The following is a 20,287-nucleotide window of genomic DNA, read 5'->3' on the forward strand; positions in this document are numbered from 1 at the left end:
AGCTATACCATGATTATTTTTAAAGTTTTCAGGGTGACTGTTTCACACATGAGTATGTGAGGTGCTAAAATATGAGCGATAATCATCTACCCATGGCATGAATCGGAGAGACTGGCTATCCCAGACTAATGTATTCATTTATGCATTTTCATTGGCTAGCTGCAAGGACATGTAAGATAAATATAGTGAGTTCCTCTTCTAGTTATATCCAAGTCCCTATGTGACAAATTCTTTATCAAAAGATATGGTTAGTAATAACACATCTTCTATCTATGGTAGACATCTATGGTTTTTATTATTCAGCATCCATTCCTCCTCTTTCCGGTAATAGCACATTAATGATCTTTGATAATCATTCTTCAACCATGTACATGGTTTGGACATGGTTCACCCCAGCTTCTGGAACAAGGGTGAGAACTAGCCCACCAGTTGGAGCAAGTGATAGGTTAAAGATGGAACTATAATCCAAGACCCCATAGCATGTCCTGTCTTGTAGTTTTTGTAGAGTTTCTAAACTGCTCATCCTCTCAGGTTGCTAAACTGAAATCATAGACAGCAGCTGCTGGTCATTTTTGGAAGAGAGGCTGTCTGAGAACGAAGCCAACATCATAAAATGGATTTATGAGATGAAATAGTTTAAGCCTCTAAATCCACCTCTACTCAAAACTGAACAACCTTGAGTTTTTCAGTTGCATGACCTTATATCCATTTTAGCTAGTTTGCATTTGGGTTTTGTCACTTTCAATCCCAAGAGCACTGAAAAATATACTACTGATAATAAACTTCAAAGAATTAAATGAAAAATTGTTGTTCGTAACAGAATGATCAAGCTAGTAAGCAAGCACTCAATAAATACCAGCTATGAATAATAATTGCAATTATAATTTATCAATTACCTAGTGCTTCATAAAACAAATTAGGTAAATGCTCTGAGCTGGGGGAACAGTAAAAATAAAAGTTCTTTGTAGAATTAGCACATGGAGATGTTTCCAAAGGGGATTGAAACACAACCAAAAACAAACAAACTGGCATTAGATGCATAGAAGTGGGAGAGACTTCCCTCCTGGTGAGGCTGGAGACAGCTGGAACTTTTTAATACTTTATATGGCCAAGCACTATAACTGTTGGAGGCCGCTTGCCATAATATAAAGCAGATTAAAGTGGACCTTTCCAGTATAAAATTTAAATGTCTACAATTATAGACATATTACATTTTATAGACATTTAATTAAACATTAGTTAATTTCAACACTGCAGTTTTCTTTTTCGGAATTGAGCCAAAATGTACAATTTTGAGAATTTCAACATCTTTTATAGGCCCTTGAAATACTTGTAAACCATAGACTCTCTAATTCAGGTATCTAGTAGATAAATAGTCCCAGCAGAGGGCTCAGAGTATGTGATCTACATTTTGGAGACTCCATTTTATACATTAGATTACCTATATTTGCCCATCTCTCAATGGCTATCCCTAAGAAACCAACTGGAAAGAGATTTTAAAAAATCATACCTTAGGACTGCTCACACATCAGCTTTGCTCATTTATTTACACTGATAAGGTGCATCTCTCCTCCCCTTCAGGTCTTGAGAAGCAATAGGTAAAAGAAAAGACTTTTCTCCCATTCCATCCTTTCATAGCATAAGGGACATGGTGTTTCATTATTGCCGAGACTGTATATGACTATAATTAGTATCCTTATGGTGTCAGAGCTCAGGTAATGTCCTCATCTACCAATTTTACTCCATTTAGAGCATTAGCAATTTCATTTTTTTTTTTTACTTTGAAGCATACTTTTCTTGATTGATTGATTAATTTGAGGTGGTGCTAAAAGGAATATTCCTTCAAAAGGTATCCAGTAACTCTAACTCTCAAAATTTCCTATTGGTCATTTGATTGTTAAATACAATTTCTGTTAGGTTCAGAGATCCTTTTTCTGGGCTAAGATTTTATTTCTGTCATATTAACTCAGTAGATGAGATAAGCTGAGAACTGTAGAGGAGATAAATCTAGAAGAGTTTTATTTATAAAGTCTCACAGTTATCAGGAAGGGCCTGAGTCATTTAATATTTTCTTATAAACTGTGTAATCGTATAGCTACTTAATCTCTGCTTCTATTTCCCTGTATATAAAGTGAGGATAATAATAGTTAACATCTTATTGGCATATTATGAGGATTAAATGTGTTAGTATATATAAAGCATTTGGAACAGCAATTATATTGATATTATATTATTATTATTATTACATGTTATATGTTAGTTAAATAAATTAAATTGATATATATGTCATCAGGCTTATTTTAGCGCAGAATTTTATGGAAACTCAAGTTTAATGTTAGTGATTCTTGCAGAAGGAGACACAGCCAGGACTCAGTGGGCCTAGAATTCATATTTCTAATTCTGCAGAGTAAAACCTCATTAAGCCATAAATCTATAATTTGGAATTTATGATAATTCAAGAATGATTTTATTTTTTGGTGTCTGTGAAGGCAGAGTTTTTTAGACAAATAAATAAAAGGTATTTTTGACTACTGTAAAGGGAAAAAATATTTGATAAACTACTATAGAAATATTCTCTAGCACAAAAATAAAGGTGCATTCATATATAAGATATGGAGAGGTTATTTAAAAATGGTTCTTATTTGCACATTACAGTAGGTTTAGGAAGATATATACTTGACAATACTGTTTTAGTAATCTTATGGAAATTTATGCACACCGTTTAACAAATCCAATCAATATTCAAAGCTAAGAGATATTATTCATTTAAAAAAAGAATAAATACAAATGCTTAAACAATTTTAGGTGTTAAACAGGTAACCCACGTTCCATGAGAACCTCATTCAAAATCATCTTTATTGATGCTTCACCATCAACAGGAGATTAGGGAAGATGATCTGGCACCTAGGGGCACATTGCATACTTTTTCTTCAACAGGTAAAAGACTATGATATGTAATACCACATTGCTCCTTCTCCTAACTGAATTACGTTAGTTTCTAGGGAGGAGATCAGGGTGGCAGAGGAATAGAGTGACTTGCATTTCGAATTTTATTCCATGAGCATATGAGCATATAATATCTATTCAAAAATTTAAAAACTTTAAAAGGTTTTAACACAGTTGCCTAGTCTTTCCTTATCACAAAATTTTCTTTCCTTTGCTTCAATCACATCACAGGAGTTTCCTCCTACCTTGTGAGCCAGTCCTGATTTGACTCTTCTGATGATTGTAATTGTCCTTCACCAGAAGATTGTCTTCTTGATCCTCTAATCTTCTTATTCTGTCCATCTTCCTTGGATTAGTCTCATATACTCCCATAATTTAAGTTGCTTACATCCTCAGGGGTATCAAATGTATACTCATTCATTAACACATATGTATTAGGTTTCTACATTGGACATTGGTACTGGACTATAGCAGTTTGCAAAGCAGAACACAATCTTTTCTTTCTTTTTTTTTTTTTTTACCTTTCACTTTATTGAGGAAGATATAATATGAAGAATCACAATAGATAAAGTAGAAAATATGTATATTTTTAATAGTAACACATTCCAAAGAGAAAATTAAAGCAAAGCGGGAAGTAAAGTAACAGGATGGAACGTGAAAATCGTGTATTGGCCCCAGGTCTTCCCTTGGTTTTGAGCTTCAGGTGCATATATCAAAATGTCCAGTGCACCTTGAATGGCCAGCCTACATAAGTACCTTAAGCTTTTCATGACCCCAGCCGAATGTATTGTCCCCACCAGCTTCCTTCTACCACCACCACCAAGCTGCAAAAGTCAGCTCTTCTCCCAAGTGTAACCAGTTCTCCTAGATAACTACAGCCACTTTTCTCCCATCTTCACTGTCACTATCCTAAGTCAGACCAAAATCACCTCTCACCTGGACTCCTGCAATAACAAATCCCCTACAGCCATTACTGCCTTCCTCCAATGTGATTAAAACTCATCTTGTCACTCCTTTACTTCCACAGATCAATGGTCCCAAATTTCTCCTCCCTAGCTTTCCAACTGAATCACTCTTAGAGCCTCTCACCCATGTCCTCTAGTCTTACTTCCCTTCCTTCAGTCTTCATTCTTGACCCGGGATATTTGCTCATACTGTTTCTTCTTCCTGGAATATTCTTCCCCCAACTCTTCAAGTTAATCCATCCTTGAAATCTCAACTGAAGAATCATTTCATCAGAAAAGTATTACGCAAATCCTCAAACTGAGTTATTTGCACCAATTATGGATTCCTAGTACCCCATTTTTCCACTTCACAATATATGCTACATTTGTTATTACTTCTATAATGGCTCTTTTCCACACCGGCATATAAGCTCCAAGTAAATAACGACCATGTCTGTCTTTTCAACATATCGTCCTATGAAAAAAGTTTGATGGGGAGTAGGTGCCGAATACACAGTTACTAGATAGATCAGTGGATACTATAGCAAATACTAAATAGCAGATGGCTAGTAACTGCTTTTACTTGGCATTTATATTTTGAATCATGATTTCTTAAGAGTACTTATGTTTTGCCTTCTTGTTGTACATCCGGGATCATGGAGGGTGCTCTCTAACAACTGACACATCTCCAGTTTCCAGCAGCGCCTTCTCCTGCACATTTCCGTTCCAATTTTCACATCTCAGGCAGTGTTATCTGCAAAGTCTTCCAGAGAGATGTCCTAGTGTAGATCCTGCTGCACAATAAGGACCCACTTCAGGTATAAGTCGATCTCAAGTTTACAACTAGTGGGACTCTCTATATTAATTACAGCTATTGGTGAGAGATATCCCTAAGATGTTACCACATAAAGAAAATAAATACTCTTTTATCTTCTTTCCTTTTGATTGCTGCTTGGGTCTTTAATATATTTTCTTCTTAATCTTACTTTATTTCCCTTGAAATGTCTGACCCTCTCTTCTCAGGCTAATCTATGATAATTCTACCAAATTTATGCCCACTCATTCTTTATAGGTTAATGGTATCAATCCGTTTGCTTTTCTGTCCATTCATTATGCCCTATTCATTAAAAAATTGCTCATTATTAATTACATGCCAAATGTTCCACATATATTTATGTCATTCGATAACAATCAAATGGAGAAAGGCGTGTCGTTATTTTCATTTTTACTGAAGAGGAAACTAATGTTTAGAGAGGTTAAATGGCCTGCCCAAGTGATGGTTACTATTTGGACTGAAATTTGAACCTAAAGGTTGGGCTCTAGTTCCTTTGAAATTCGCAGTTTGCATTGTGCTACTGTTAGACTTGCTGGGATGTGAGTTACTTTTATAAGTATTTGCCTTCCTCTTCCATAGTTTTCTGTATACAGTAGACTTTCAGTAAATACTTGTTTAACTATTCACTGGGCCATCGTCATTATTATTTTCAGTGGATGGCAGTATCTGTGGTTTGGTTCTGTTTATTGAATTTTGTTCTTTCAGCCTAAACTGAAGGGAGCCTAAGTAGGAGCTGCAGGCAGTGTAGAAAGTGCAGCCTATATAACTAAGGGTCAGAAGGAAAACCCTGTCTTGAGGTGCTTTCCAGAGGCAGAGAAGATTTCTAGGGCTTCACCAGTTGGCTATCTGGGGTATAATGTTAACAGCCTAAACTTAGTTTTCCCTGCAATCGTTAGCTTGTGTAAAAGGTTCCATTGTGTACAAGAGTAAAAAGAAAGAGGCAACTTTCCTTGGCCAGAGGTGTATGTTTTGATTCCTGTGACTCTTAACCCAAATAATTACAAATAGGAGAGTTGCCGATTCTCTCTCTCTCTCTTTCTGTCCCCCTCTCTCCCTCTCTTCCTCCCACGGGTGTGTGTGTGTGTGTGTGTGTGTGTGTGTGTGTGTGTCTGTGTCTGTGTCTGTGTCTGTCTTGGGACTGACTCCTATGAGCCTCAAAGCCCTGTAGAACACCAGAATGGAGTTTGGCACTATTTACTGTACTGTTTTACCAGTCTCTAATCCAGAAAACCCCTTACTCGGTGCCGGCAGAAGGCTCTCCCTGCTCGCCTTCTATCCCAGGGGAGCTGTCGGCTTCCCGCACCGCAGCCCTCGCGGCTTCACACTTCCCTTACAGTTATCACCCCAAGCTGCCCCAGAAAGACCTAGCCTGGGGAGATTGTCAGGAGGTAAATGGGTCGAGGGTGTAGCTCGGACCTGGACCCGGGAGAGTCCCGGGTGCTGTGGAGACCACGAATCTGCCGAGAGATCCCGGCTCAGAAACGCCTATTCATGGGACAGGAGCCCCCTCCCAGACACCGGCTGGGCGCCTGGCTCCACCAGCCAGCAGCCAGCAAAGGTCCGGCACCTGGGAGTCAAGGCAGTCTAATCTAATGGTTAGGGACACTGGCTTTGGAGCCCAGTCCTAGTTCCAGTTTTTGCACCTGGGTGACCTTGGGCAAGTTCCTTAGCTTCAGCGCTCCAGTTTCTGAATCCATAGTGTGGGCAAACTGAAGTGATGTCTAAACTAGGATTGCTATAAGAATTAATTAACGAAGCACTCCTGGCACGTAGTAGGCGATTAGTTAATGGTAAGGATAATTAGTACGAGGAGTGAGAAGTTGTGGGGTCAGAATGTAGGTTTGAGCGCTGCCTCGCAATTATTAAGGAGTGGGGGAGGGGTGACGGGAGCACCTGACGTACACCCCCTGCTCCCTGGTTCCAAGATAAACTCTGGAGTGCGGGGAGAGCCCTTCGTCGCCCCGGCTGGGTCAGACTGCTCCGATGCCCCGAACCTGCTGGCGCCTCCGGGCACCCGCGGCACGTCTCTCTCTCAGGCTACGGAAAGACTTCCTTGGACATCTCCATCCCTCTCCAAACCCCCTGCAGCGCTCGCTGTCTCCTCTGGGTCCGCTGGCCACAGAGAGCACAATCCGGCCTCGGGCGGGAGGCAAGAGGCAGCCTCTGGGTGTGCGAGTCCCTGCGCCCCGGGAAAAGGAGAGAGGAAGAGGTGGCGCGGCGCGGGAGAGCGCAGTGCCCCCGGCGGCCCCGGGGCCCCTCCCTCATTTTGCCTGCCTTCCAGGGACTGCTCTGGCTTTCCGAGTCCTGATGCAAAGCCCCTGAACAACAGAGTGTGCCTCTCCGCCACCCGCCCTCCCGGCTGGGACAAGGGCCGGAGGCGCCAGCTCGGCACGCACGCGGCAGGAGTGGGCGGCGAGCGCAGGCGGGCGAGGTAAGGAGGGGCAGGCGGCGGGCTCGGGGGAGTGTGCCCGCACGTGCGCGCGCGTGTGCGCGTGCTCTGAGGGGGCGTGGGGGCCGCCAGGCCAGCCCCGGCCGCCCCCGGCACGCACGCTAGGGCGCTCGCCTCCCGCATCCCTCTCTCGCCCGCACGTCTCATCGCCGCCCCCATCCACACCCCACCCTCCCTACTAATAATTTCCCACTGCAGAGTCAGACCAAAACCTGAAGAGACAGCGCTGCCTTTCTGCTCCCATCGCCCCCCCCCGCCCCCCTCCTGCTATAAATAATTCGGACTACCGGGTCAGGCACGTCACACGGTGAGAAACCGGGACCCCGAGGTTTTCTTCTCTGGGAACGGGGCAAGGGGTGAGGAGCAGGAGAAAGAAATCAGTCGTGAGTAGTGAAGAAAAGCCTGCTCCTTGACTCCTAGAAAAGACTAGGCAGCGTTTTCTTTTTCTTTTCTTTTTCTGGCTTCCTTTTTAAAATTTATCGGGGTCCTTTTTATTCTACACTGCACTCCCCCCTCCGCCCCCCAGCCCCAAATCCAACGGATTGCTCAGCATTCCTCCCATTGGTTTGTTGTTTTGTCCCTTCCCCTTTGACTTCTGCTCCCACCATCTCCTCCCCTCCCCCAGCCACACAGCCCCCCACCTCCAGCGTCCATCTCGTCCTAGGCAGGGGACTATTCGCTGAGGAAATAAAGTTCAAACTCCTCTCCCCGGCTGCTTGCTGAGACCAGAAGTGGTCTCCCAGGCACCCATTTTACGCTTGCACTCCACACCTGCTATCCCTTAAATTTCTAATCTTGTTTTGCATATTTAAGAGGACACGCGCGCGCACGCGCGCGCGCACACACACACACACACACACGGACACACCACACACACACACACACACACACACACACACACACACACACACACACACACACACCCTACAACCCGCGAGGTGCAAAACTGCCTCCTGCAACTACCAAAACTTAACAGCCACTGTAGCTGTTTTTGTCTTACGAAAGGACAACAGAGATTTTTATTCTGGGTCCTCCTGTGGGGTGACTTTTATATAGTATTTAAATATGTATATGTTATACATATATATGTTTTTCCTTTTTCCCCTTTAATTTTTTTTCTTAGCAAGAAAATCTGCTTGGTCCCAGGCAGCCACTGCTGCCCCTTTGATGTTTTGGTACGCCGTGCGCATGCGTCTCACATTAGAATTACTGCACTGGGCAGACTAAGTTGGATCTCTTCTCTTCAGTGAAACCCTCAATCCCATCAAAAACTAAAGGGATGTGGAGAGTCCGGAAAAAGGGCTACTTTGGGATTTGGTCATTCCCTTTAATAATCGCCGCTGTCTGTGCGCAGAGGTAAGTGTGCCCAGCGTTTCTTTTTCCTTTCTCACTTTGAAGGGCTCTGTCTGCATACCTCTGTGAGCGGGGATCTGTAGTGAGGATCAGATAGATGCTGAAGACGCTGTGCCTGCTGTCTTATTAATGCCTCTTTATTGTCTTTTCCTTTAGTGTCAATGACCCTAGTAATATGTCACTGGTTAAAGAGACGGTGGATAGACTCCTGAAAGGCTATGACATTCGTCTGAGACCAGATTTTGGAGGTAATGGGGTTGCCTTGGAAATAAGATAACAGCCCAGCTATAGCCTAAGCTGTCTTTTAATCTTTGTGCTCGCTGTCTCTTCCTTCTTCCTCATTGTGGTGTATGTGGTGTATTGAATGTGTCTCCGTGTTACCACATTGAGAAACTGATCCAAACTTAAGCTGATTTGTTACTATCCAGCACTTAGATGGTCTTTCAGTGAGACCCTCTTAGTGTGTATTGGTGATTGCTGTCCTTCGGCTTCACTGATATAAATCCTTTGCTTCATTGTCTTTGCCTCATTCAGATACAGATAAATCTCTTAAGTTTAGTTCGTAGTGTGTCCTGAGAACCTGGCTTAATGAAGGCAGGCATGAACATTTTTGAGGACAAGATGTGCAGACAATTGGTTGAGAAGTGGTATTAACCCCCTGTGCCTGCCTACTTTAGAAGAGTTTTGGCTATGGTTTGAAGTGGCTTGTCTCTGGATATTATCCGGTCCTGGAAGCCTCCCTGCATGGGGCATGGGGAGGGTATACTGAGGGACTTGGGGGGTAGGGAGGGTTGTGGGGGTGGGGGGGACGGGTCAGAGACCTCTCTGGATGCAGTCTGAGATACTTTGATATACCCATTTAATTTTGCTTCAGAGTCTTATAGAACTCAAAGAGTTAAAAACTGCGTAAAGAAGCAGGGAGTGGGGTAGGAGAGTGGAGTGAAGAGGAGGGGGGTTTCAGCACAATATATGCAATTCCCTTGGGCCCCAAACGGTTCCTGTGCTTTTTTGTAAGTTGTGTGTTCTCATGCTGAGACGTCTACATACGTAGACAGAGCTGGAATCCCTCATCAATCAGGGCATATGTGTGCATGTTCAATAGAGCATTTCCTAGAGGAGTGCCTGCCCTCCTCCCCCTTTTATAAAAGGAGTAGGGATTTGAAGAATTTAAGAGTGAGCAGTGGGGGAGGAACTTGGGGCAGAGTGTCCATGCCCAGGGACAACTCTTGCTAAGAATGAATGAAGTTCTGAGAAATCACGTGGCTGACCATCTTGGTTTGCAGGTCCCCCCGTGGCCGTGGGAATGAATATTGACATTGCTAGCATCGATATGGTTTCTGAAGTCAATATGGTGAGTACTGAGATTTATGGCTGGATCCCCACAGACCTTTATTTGGGGATAGGGAGGAGAAAGGAGCCAGCTGGTAGGGGTGTGGTATGCGTGAGTATGTGTATGGAGTGACAGAAAGGGCAAGGGATTTCGCTTTGGAACCCATCGTGTTTGTGATTTCGGAGGCATCTCTTTGTGGTCCCTAAGGATTTTTCCAACTCGGTTGGAATACTTGGGACTTGGCTTAAAGCAAGTAAAATACCTCACACATTCACATGCAGAATACAGCCACATGCAAGACACCTCCTGCAGAAGCCACATTTCCTAAAGTTCAATGGGAAATCTAGTTCATCAGGTGATAGTTTGGATTTGGGTTGGGGGTCAGAAGAAGAGATAAGGGTTTTGATTTGACATTTAACAGAATGTAACCTACAAACCAAACTGTAGCGAAGAGCCTGAATAAATGACCGGGGGATACTCCACTTGTTGCTCTCAGAAATAGTCTCTTTACAGCTGATGGCAGGCCCTTCCCCCAGCTGCCCACCAGCTCCTTTAAACCCCTGACCACCAAAATAAAATAAAAATTGGTCATCCATGTTTTCAAAAGTCATGCTCAGACTCCTGTGCCATCTCTGGTCACTTCTGTAGTGTTATTTACCGCATATCCTAAACTTGTACAATTTATGGATGGCAGCACTTAGTGTCTACCTCTTTGGACTTGGGGCAAGGGCTAAGAGAAAAAGCCTCCGTGTTCCCTCTGGCAAACACTTTTTCGGGGTTTGCTTCATTGCCGGTGCGCCCCCTGCTGCCCATGTCGGGGCACTGCAGACGTACAAGACCAGGATAAGTGTCCCAGATACCCACACTTACTTGGGCCATTTCTCCAGTGATTTTTCTATTCTGTGTTTCTGAAGTTTTCCCCTTTGGAAAAGTTCCTCTAGAAGGCCCACATTTGAGTGTAAGGTTCTAGTGTTAACTTGGAACGCACACAGCACATTTCCCAGAAGGCTGCGTTGCAGCATGCCTCTCCCTAGAAATGCAGTGCACTGTTAAAGAAGAGGTTGTAATGAGTAACGTTTAATGCAAAACACTTCTAAGCTGGACAGCAGGACTCAGAAGTTAGGACACTCATTAACGTGAGAGAGCCAGAGTAGAGTACTCTATAGTGCACATGCGCTCAACATTCCACAGACTTTTATATTCCCAGAATTTAAGTAAAGAGGAAGCTCAAATAACCGGTTTCATTCCCCTGTACACTGTCCAAAGATAGGTGATGATCCTGAGGTATCACAAGATCATAAGATGTTGTGTGACTACTGGAGGTAATAGTCAACATTTCTGTAATTTCTTATGACATCTAACTTCTTTTCCAGTTATGAGGCAGGTTTTTACCATATAGGATATAAACATGGATTAAAGACAATATTGGCTGATTCAGGACCACAGTTTTCTCATACATTTTGAAAATCCCTTGTGTGAGAAGAGAATATTTCATTCTATGATACTATTTAATTTCTCAGATATACAAATACTCACTTTGGTGGGACTTTAGAGGCCTTTCATCACTTATTTTGAGTTTTACCTTAAAAAAATTGAAAATGTCTTAATATAGGTACCTCCTAAGTCCCAGACATGTGAATATACATTTTGTTGTTAAAAATAAAGTGATACAGAAATCAGGTGTAGTTCAGTGGGTTCCACATGTGATTGAATTAAACTCTCCTCTTGGATTTTTATTTATTTATGCTCTTTAATCTTCCCACCTTCCCCCTTAGAGCTTCACAAAGATGGGATTTTATAGAAAAATTAAATATTTAAAATCTAAAGAGAATGATGAGATGATTAGAAGTTGCTGCAATGGATTAGTTAATACTTAGATGTATCATATTTCAAATTGTTTAGAGTACTAGAGGGTTGTATTTTACTTTTTCCTTTTTAAGTCTTGTAATTTTTTTTTTTTTTACCTGCATGCAGTATTTTGGAGAGGTATCTGAATTGGACACAGTGCTAAGACCTGCTAGTCAAAATATAGACCCAGCTAAGACGAGGTGTCATCTCTTAAAGTTATTTACTGTTGCTGAAAAATCATGGGATGTCGAAAGTGTAAAAATAAATTTCAGGTTGTAAATAGGACAGTAGTGCAGCATTAATGATTAGGGCCAAATGTTAGAAATCCCATGCCAGATTCCTTTCTTAGCTCAGTGCTAACACATGTGGACTTGTCCAGACACCATTTTACTTGTAAAATAAACACATCTTTCAGCTAGCAGTCTTAGTGACCTTAAATTAATCTTTCAAAGAAAAACTCTGTGATGTATGGTATTTTATTTAAATATGGTTATTTGATTTGAAGCTATAGATAGGAAATTCTGTCATCGATGTCTAAATAAAATAAGACGTTTGTGGCATATTTCCCCCTATATACAGGTCTAAAAGGATTAAGATCTTTTGATTAGATTTACTTCTGAAAGATGGTTAATTGATTATTAATGAAATCTCAAAATTGACTAAAACATGTGTCTACCTTATTATCCATCGTGGCCTGCAACCTCTGGTAATTGTAATTTCTTTTATTATAGCAAATCTCCCTTTGAAGAGTGGTAGGCACCAGACCATTTAAATAATCATTGACTCATTTGTACCAAAAGAGAAAGGCCTGTTTCAGTGTGGTGATCCTAGAAAAACCCCGAACTGAGTCACGAGTCTTGGATGCTAGTTCTGCTTTTGCTTCTCAGTCATCCCGAGGGAATGACTCACCTGTTAAAGGGGAATAATAGTCCCATTTTCACCTATCTCAGGTAACCCCCAGAATTAATGAAATGTTATATGTGGTACGTATTAGTATTCTATGAACATAGCTTATGTAGAAGATGGAATACCAGCTTCTCACTCAGCAGATTGAATGTCCACTCCAGCTGCTACCCTCAGCATGGCTGGGTCAGTAATTTATATTAGTAGGCCTCAGTTTCCTTATGTTTCAAATGAGACGGGACATGTTGATTTCCAGCTCAAAGTTACACGTGTGTCTGGTTTGATTTGTTGTAACAGCTCTGATGGGTACAAAGAAGCTGTAGAGAACTTGGAAATCCAGCACAGACTAAGAAAAACGCAGAATCCCTAAGTGGCATGCAGTCGTGAGTTCTTACGTAGGAGGGTGGTGATGGCGTGCTGCTCAGCCATGTGACTCAGGTGACCGTTGGCCCAGTGGAAGATCTTAGGAAGAAAGTGATCTCAACTAAAATGCTCCTGAGCAGAACGCTTGACTTTAGAATGAAATATTTTTAGGCGTCTTGGTTAAATTGGCAGGAATCTTTTTGTTAAGATTCTTGATGAAAAGTGCATTTTAAGATCCAAAATTGGCTGTGAGGATTACGGACTGAAATAGCTTTCTCTTCATTTAAAGCAGATTCTTCTCCATATTGAAACAACACACTTGCCAACCAAAGAGTAAAGCAATATTTCACTTTTGAGGAAAGAGTTCTAGTAAACACATACACAAATTACCTTTTTATGGAATGGTGAATGGAGTAAAAGCACTGCCTTAAAAAAAAATAAAAATAAAAATAAACAGATGTTTTCTTGTACCACCAGCTGCAAAGTTTAAAATTCAATTCAGCACAAATACTTATTTAGTGGTTGCTGTGATCCAGCCATGTGTTAGGCATCAGGAACAGAGCAGTAGACGAGACCAGCTTGTCCCCAAACCTCAGGAGACGTAATGTACAGGTATTCACTATTCTTTATTCTACTACAGGCTTCTACTATTCTTAGTGTAATTCTTATCTTTTCTCTAAATTTTTTTCTGAACACCCAAGTGAGTACCAAGGTTATTGTATCTCTCCCTATGTGGTTTTGACTATTTATTATAAATAGTATGCAGTTGGTTGGATGCTTGACTCCTGGTGAATGCCATGAATATTGGGTGAAGTATTTGTTTTTATGACAGTAATTTGTTATTATTCACTAGACTATATGATATGGACCATTTTTTTGTGGCTTGGTGAAGAGTTTAAATTTTGTTCCAAAGGCTAATAGAGACCCATGAAAGGGTGTCAATAGGAGAATTGCGAGAACAGAGTCACACTTTGTGAAGATCCTTTTGAAGTGTGGAGGGTAGATAGAAGTGGAACAAGAGCTAAAGTTGGGAAATAAGATGAAAACACACTGGAAAAATCCAGGAAGGATTGATGAACTAGGACAGGGATGTAAAGGAGAAGATATAAAATCAGGCAGGACGTTTGCAAGGTAGAAGTGACAGGACTTTGTGACTCCTGGGTTTTACATGGTATCATTTATTGATACGTAGAACGGAGGAAGGACAGCCGAGTTGAGAAGGGAGAGGTGGGGATAAGCCATGTGGGCAGACACTGAGTTCAGTCTGGGAACTGTTGACTTTTCTACTTACATGGAATTTCCAAATGGAGATAGCCAGTAGGTGATTGGAAAATGTAGGTCTAGAGCTAAGTAAAGAGTCATGACTAGAGAGATGAACTTGGATATGTCAGCATACAAGAGGTGCTACTTATAACTATGAATGAATACAATTAAAAAGAGAAAGTGAGAAGACAACTGAAAATGGAGACCTGGTGAGCACTGTAATTGAAGTGGTGGATCATTGAAAAGGAGCCCACTAAGGAGATTAATAAGTGGCTAAGAAGCACTTAGAGAGTTAGTAGAAGAACCTGCAAATAATGTCTTCAGAACGGAGGAACAGGAGAGTTTAAAAAGAAGAAAATGGCCAGCTGAACCATATAAACAACAACAAAATGTAATTTCCACAGCTCAAAGCCCTTTTACATTGGGCCATAAAGAACCTGGTCCTGGGGCATGAAGTCTGCATGACCAGGAGCATCCCCAGGTGGAAAAGACAGCGACGCATCTGCTGTTGTGGAGTTGAGGAGCGCTCTCGGAGAGGAAAGATTTCAGTTGTTTTCAAAGAATTTACATTGGCTGTAAATAAAGAAGGGGTTAGGATAAGGTGAAGCATTGTCGGTTCTATCATAGGAGCACAGTCTGTAAGGAACCAATAATCAATACCCTTGGTTGGACACAGGCCACAGTCCTGAAAGTTCATGCATGCTGGGAGACACCTGGATGTTGCGTCAAAGCTCAAACACACATTCAGGAATATGAGCAGTCTTTTATCAGCTGCCCCAGCTATTAACAAGGTAACTGCTCTGTGTCTCTCTCACTATCCTGCCCACTGTAATTTAATTTAGAACATCTCAGAATTTTTTTTTTTTTCGTGTCATATGCGACAAGGATCAATTGAAGTTCTGAGACTTGTCTCCCAGATATAGTAACCGGCGGTCATATGTAAATGTAGCAAGAGGAGTTTTTATGGTTGAAACTACACTTTTGAAAAGTTTGCATGTGAAGCAAAGTAGGGAGAGGGCAATGGCAGAATGGAATCACATGGTTTGGAAGAGGTATATTGTTTAGAAGGGCGTAGGTTGCAGATACAAAGTGGGAAGCGGGGCAGAGTGGTGGACAGGAAGCTAAAGGTTTGCCTGATTGAAGACCTCTGTGTTTTGGGACATGGCCGCTGTGGAGAATGGGTATGTGAGGTTACTTGGGACACACGAAGGATATCCAGGAAGCATGAAGCATAATGAAGAGGGTGGTGGACACTCACTGACCACAGGCAGGCTTAACTCTAAACAAATTGTGCTTAGAAGCTCCCCTACCCAATTTTAGCAAGGTATTCTGTTCTCCCCTTTTCCTTCTCCTTCTCTTTCCCCCTCTTCTCTTATAGAGTGCCTCACTTTCCCCACCGTTATCATAACACTAATAAAATAATTATAGCCAAAGCTTATTGAGTCCATAACTTGTGCAGCTATCATGTTGATGTGCCTTATCTCATCTAATACTCCTGTAAACCTATTTACAAAAGAGGAACCTGAGGCCCAGAGAGATTAAATGACTTGTTCAAGGTCGCACAGTTAGCAAATGACTGACTTCATATTCCTCAATCATAGCCTGCATTATACTGCATTACTGCAATTTTAAATATAGAAAGGGCTCATTTAAAAAAAAAATAACTTCCATTCCTTGAGGACCTCATTTTGTTGTAGTTTTTTGTTTTTATTTTATTTTATTCATTTATTTTTTTAGTCAGATAAACTAATCAAAAGATGTTACTTTTAGTCCTCTTCACCTTGGAAAAAAATACCTTAATTTCATTATAATGATTTTTTTCAAGTAGATATTTTGATGAGTGTATATTAAATATGAGATACAGTCTTCATTCTTGAGAAATTCATATATCTGTTGAGTTCAATTTAAAGTAAGAAATAAAGGAAAATTTATGTAAGATCTCGAAGAGTCAAGGATGTTGCTTATGTCATTTTGTTTTTTCATTATGAATCAGTTCTATTTAACCTGTTTAATAATTATCTTGCTGCTGAAGAATCTCAGATAACCATTAAGGCCAATAATCGTCAGTAAATGTTGACTGCTATATGTTCAAGTACTGTAAATTCTCAGTGATTTTAGGCTTTTGGTGGACACTATGTGACAAGACTACACTCTTTCCTTTTTCTTCTTTTATTAAGAATTCATTTTTGATTGAACTTTTTCTCAATTTCTTTTTGATTTCTGATAAATCGCTCCTGCAAATAATCCTCTTAAAGGTGATGGAGTCTTTTTCTTCTCCTCACAGATCTTTCGTTCCTCCATCCCACACAATATAAATGAGCCTCACTATAAAGATTATATCTCTAGAAGACGTATTCATCTGTTTGAAAACAACTATGCCACTTGATATTGACAATATATAAATTCTGTTTCTCTCGGTTAACTCTCAGGGCAGACTTTTTGCTGTTGCTTTATGGGTACCTTGAACAGTGGTCTCACCTGAATGTGGCATGGAATAAAGGTCTGACTATGGGTTCCCTCTGCAAGAGAAGGCAGGTGAGGGACGTATCTCAAGTTTTATATTTTAGAAGTGCATCGCATGTGCTTCCCCACGCCGTCCAGGTGATTACATGGTCATAGGAATGATAAGAATGTAAATCAGAGAAACTGTTTCTCTCAACATTGAGGAGAGGGCCTTAATTTTAGGGGTGGGTGCCGACTTGTTTCGTGAACAGTCTAAGGCAGGGTTTCGTAACCTCGTCATAATTGGCATTTAAGGACATATAATTCTTTGTTTGTGGAGGGGCTGTCATATTCATTGTAAGGTGTTTAGCAGCATTCTGGCCTCTGCCTACTAGATGCCAAAGGTACCCCCACAGTTTTGAAAGCCAAAAATGTCCCCAGAAATTGGCAAACGTGCCCTGGGTAGTGAAATTGTCCCCAATTTAGAACCACAGGTATAAAGAGTGGTTTTTTGCTTTTGTCTCCAAACAACTAGAGAAAAGATTTTTTTCATTGAGTGATAGATTTTATGCTCATTTGCCATTTCATTTATGTTTGATAGTACATTGTGACAAAACCAATTTTAAAGTACCAACAAACATCAAAGGCAAAGATTGTCTACATCCCAATCGCTTCATTAAAACCGTGTTTTAATTTGCCTATATTCCCTTCTAGTTCTTTGTTTATTCATATTTTACACATTGAACTTATAATTTTATTTTGTAGAGAGAATTTTATAGTCTATATTGTCACTTAGAGTATTTTTGGTTTTATGCTTTTTTAAAAAAAAAACACACACCTCTACACTCCAATGGAAACCAGTGTATATTTTTCATGCCTTTTCCATGATCTTGTAAATATATGCAAATATATGAGAATATTGGTATTTTCTTTTTGATTTATCATGTGTTTTTTAAAGGGTTTTAAAATACATTTAATAGATTATTAGTCATAATTCTAGCTATAGATTATTTGAAAATAAGCATTATTTACTTTTACTTATGCACCATTAACTATAATATACAAATAATATGCAAAATAGAGAACTAGATTTAAAAAGCATATAAATGTTTATATTTCAATTTCATTCACATTTACACAACCACTCTTTGTTTCTATTCTGATATTATCCAGTTTTTCCAAAATCAATTTACATTTTTGGACAATATAAAATATGCTTTGAAATGGATGGTTAAAAGTAGAATTAAGAAAGATGGCTTGTATGTTGCTTCCAGTTTTCCTTTTTATTTGTAAATATATATTTTATTACACGAGGAGAGCAACAGGTTTATATTATCTTATCCCTGTTTATATGGAAAAGTACGGCGGTGTCCTTAGCCCGTTGGCTCTTGCTATCGCTTGGTTTGTTAACATTCTATCTGCATTTTTACTGCCAAGTTTCATTTTCCTTGCTATAATTTGGCACTTACTGCCCACTCACCTGCCAAGAGGTCTTAACTTAAAAGTAATTGGGCAATTGAAGATAAAATAACTTCTCTCCTTACACAATGGCAACAATTAAATTAATGAAGGTTTTGAGGTAAATCTACATATACCTTTGAAAAGCAATGCATGAAAAAGACATAGAGGAAGATCAGAGATTTTTAAGGTGTGCAAATGCATGGTCACTGTCTGCATGTGCCCCTGTGCCTGGCACAATGCCTGGCAACTAGCAGGTGCTCAACAAATATGGATTGAAAGGATTTGTCGGAGGAGTAGTTGAGGAACTGTAGTATATTGGGCTACTGGTATGTATTTAATTTATCAAGTGCTAACTTAGCTAGCACTGTACCAATTAGGCTGTATTGTGGAAGCATATGTAATGGTTCTTACATTAGGGCTAAAGCTCTCTCTGGAGTCTGAGAAAGATTAATCTCACTTGCCTGAAAAGGGAGGTTAGGGATTGATGGAGAGCAGAGTATTTCCGATGGTGGGAGAGGAGAGTGGTATATCCCTCAGGTAGAGAAATCAAAGTGAAAGGTCAAGAACCGGGTTTTTACAGATTCCCAGACTCTGATGTGCAATAGAATTATCTAAGTGTAGTGTCAATATTCTTGTTTTCAGGGCCCATGTACAGAGTCTGATTCAGCAGGCCTGGGAGGGCACATAGGAATCTGCATGTTTGAAAGCCTAACTCTTTTAGAGTTTTGCATTTCCCATGAAGATAAGGATATAATAAATAATAATGGAAAATTCAAGGCTGTTTTATTCTGAATCTTACTCTACTAATGGGAAATATTGAATAAGTCTGGCAATATAGATAATTCAAAGGCGATTGCTGTTTTCTCTCAAGACATTCCTATTAATTCTTACCTTTCAACTTCTAAAACTTAGAAAAAGTAATGTTTTAGAGAGTATGCTGTTTATTCCTTCCAGGACAGAATGTTTGTTTTAAAGTAATTCAGTCTTCCTACTTCTTAGGACTGACTACAAGGTAACTGGATTGACAGACAACTGGCTTTTAAACAAATATACAAAGATCATCTTTAAAAATTGTCAGTTTTTGTGAAGATACAAACATTTCATCAGCTGTAGATTTTTCAAGAAATATTTTTGACATTAATCCTAAGTGAAATGATTTGTAGGCCATTTTAAAGAATATCATAACATAAGAAGCAGAGATGCGAAAGAGTTTTAAATAACTGTTTAGGTGCCAGTTATTAGGTTGTAAAATCCAATCACCGTTCTGTGTACTTGCTGTTGTTGAAACCACCATGATCCAAAAAAATGAAATTTAGTAGTTTTTCTGTTAGTTTCTCTTGATCTACATACAGACAAAGAAACTTCAAGACTTATTCTGTAAATTCATATTTCTGTTTCTTTAGCCAAATTAGTGTTTGAGTTAATAGACTAAAGATCTCTTGATTAACCAGTTGTATAAGTCACTCTTCTCTCAAGCATTGATAAACCAGCGCTCTCTTTTCACCCTGGTGGGTTCATCTGCTGGGCTGTGTAAATTTGCATCTGGCTTATGTATTGGAAGAATGCTCACAAGTATTTACTTAAATCACATGAATATGCCTGTGTGGCAAACCATTTCTTTAACAGAATTCTTTAAAAATTATACCCTTGTTATTTTAAAAGTCATAATACTTTAAATATTTGCCAGATTTACAGATGAAAGATCTGTAGAATTATGGACCATGTTAAAAAACCGTTTACTTATTTCCTATTTTTTTGGATGTTTTATTTTAGACTTAAGGTTTTAGAGGCCAAATTCTGTTATATAGAAGATCTGAATAAAGTCACTCTGATAATTTCTTCTATAACACCATGAAGTAATATTCTCTGGCAAATATTCTCTGGTTACTTGGAAAGATCAACTATCATTTTATATCTTAATTGCATATTTTCTAAGAGACCATAAAACTCTTATCTAATGAGCCAGCTTTGAAAACCACACTTAAAAATGACTGTTATATACCAAACTGATTGTGATCGTCATCACCAGCTAGACCATATAGATAGGAATTTGTCGTACTGGAACTTTCTTTACTTAGGATGATTACTCAAAGCAGCAAATACTGTAAATGTGCCCTGTGGTAAAATTCCCAGATTTGGACAACAAACCA

General features: G+C 39.9%; 1 protein-coding gene across 4 annotated transcripts in view; it reads left to right on the plus strand.

Annotated features, from left to right (window-relative positions):
- The window catches only part of GABRB2 (gamma-aminobutyric acid type A receptor subunit beta2), a 254,555-nt gene that overhangs the window by 43,639 nt on the left and 190,629 nt on the right, over positions 1-20,287 (plus strand). For 2 of the 4 annotated variants that reach the window (XM_036224278.1, XM_036224280.1), the window contains exons 2-5: positions 7,007-7,156; positions 8,298-8,530; positions 8,684-8,775; positions 9,811-9,878. In XM_036224278.1, the coding sequence (XP_036080171.1) occupies positions 8,454-8,530; positions 8,684-8,775; positions 9,811-9,878 (237 nt within the window). In that variant the 5' untranslated portion in view covers positions 7,007-7,156; positions 8,298-8,453. Of the gene's footprint in view, positions 1-7,006; positions 7,157-7,489; positions 7,558-8,297; positions 8,531-8,683; positions 8,776-9,810; positions 9,879-20,287 lie in introns of those variants that run through there. The other 2 variants (XM_036224279.1, XM_036224281.1) reach the window with 1 other exon arrangement.

This window comes from Rousettus aegyptiacus, unplaced genomic scaffold, assembly GCF_014176215.1.
Source record: "Rousettus aegyptiacus isolate mRouAeg1 unplaced genomic scaffold, mRouAeg1.p scaffold_m13_p_7, whole genome shotgun sequence".
Taxonomy (NCBI): Eukaryota; Metazoa; Chordata; class Mammalia; order Chiroptera; family Pteropodidae; genus Rousettus; species Rousettus aegyptiacus.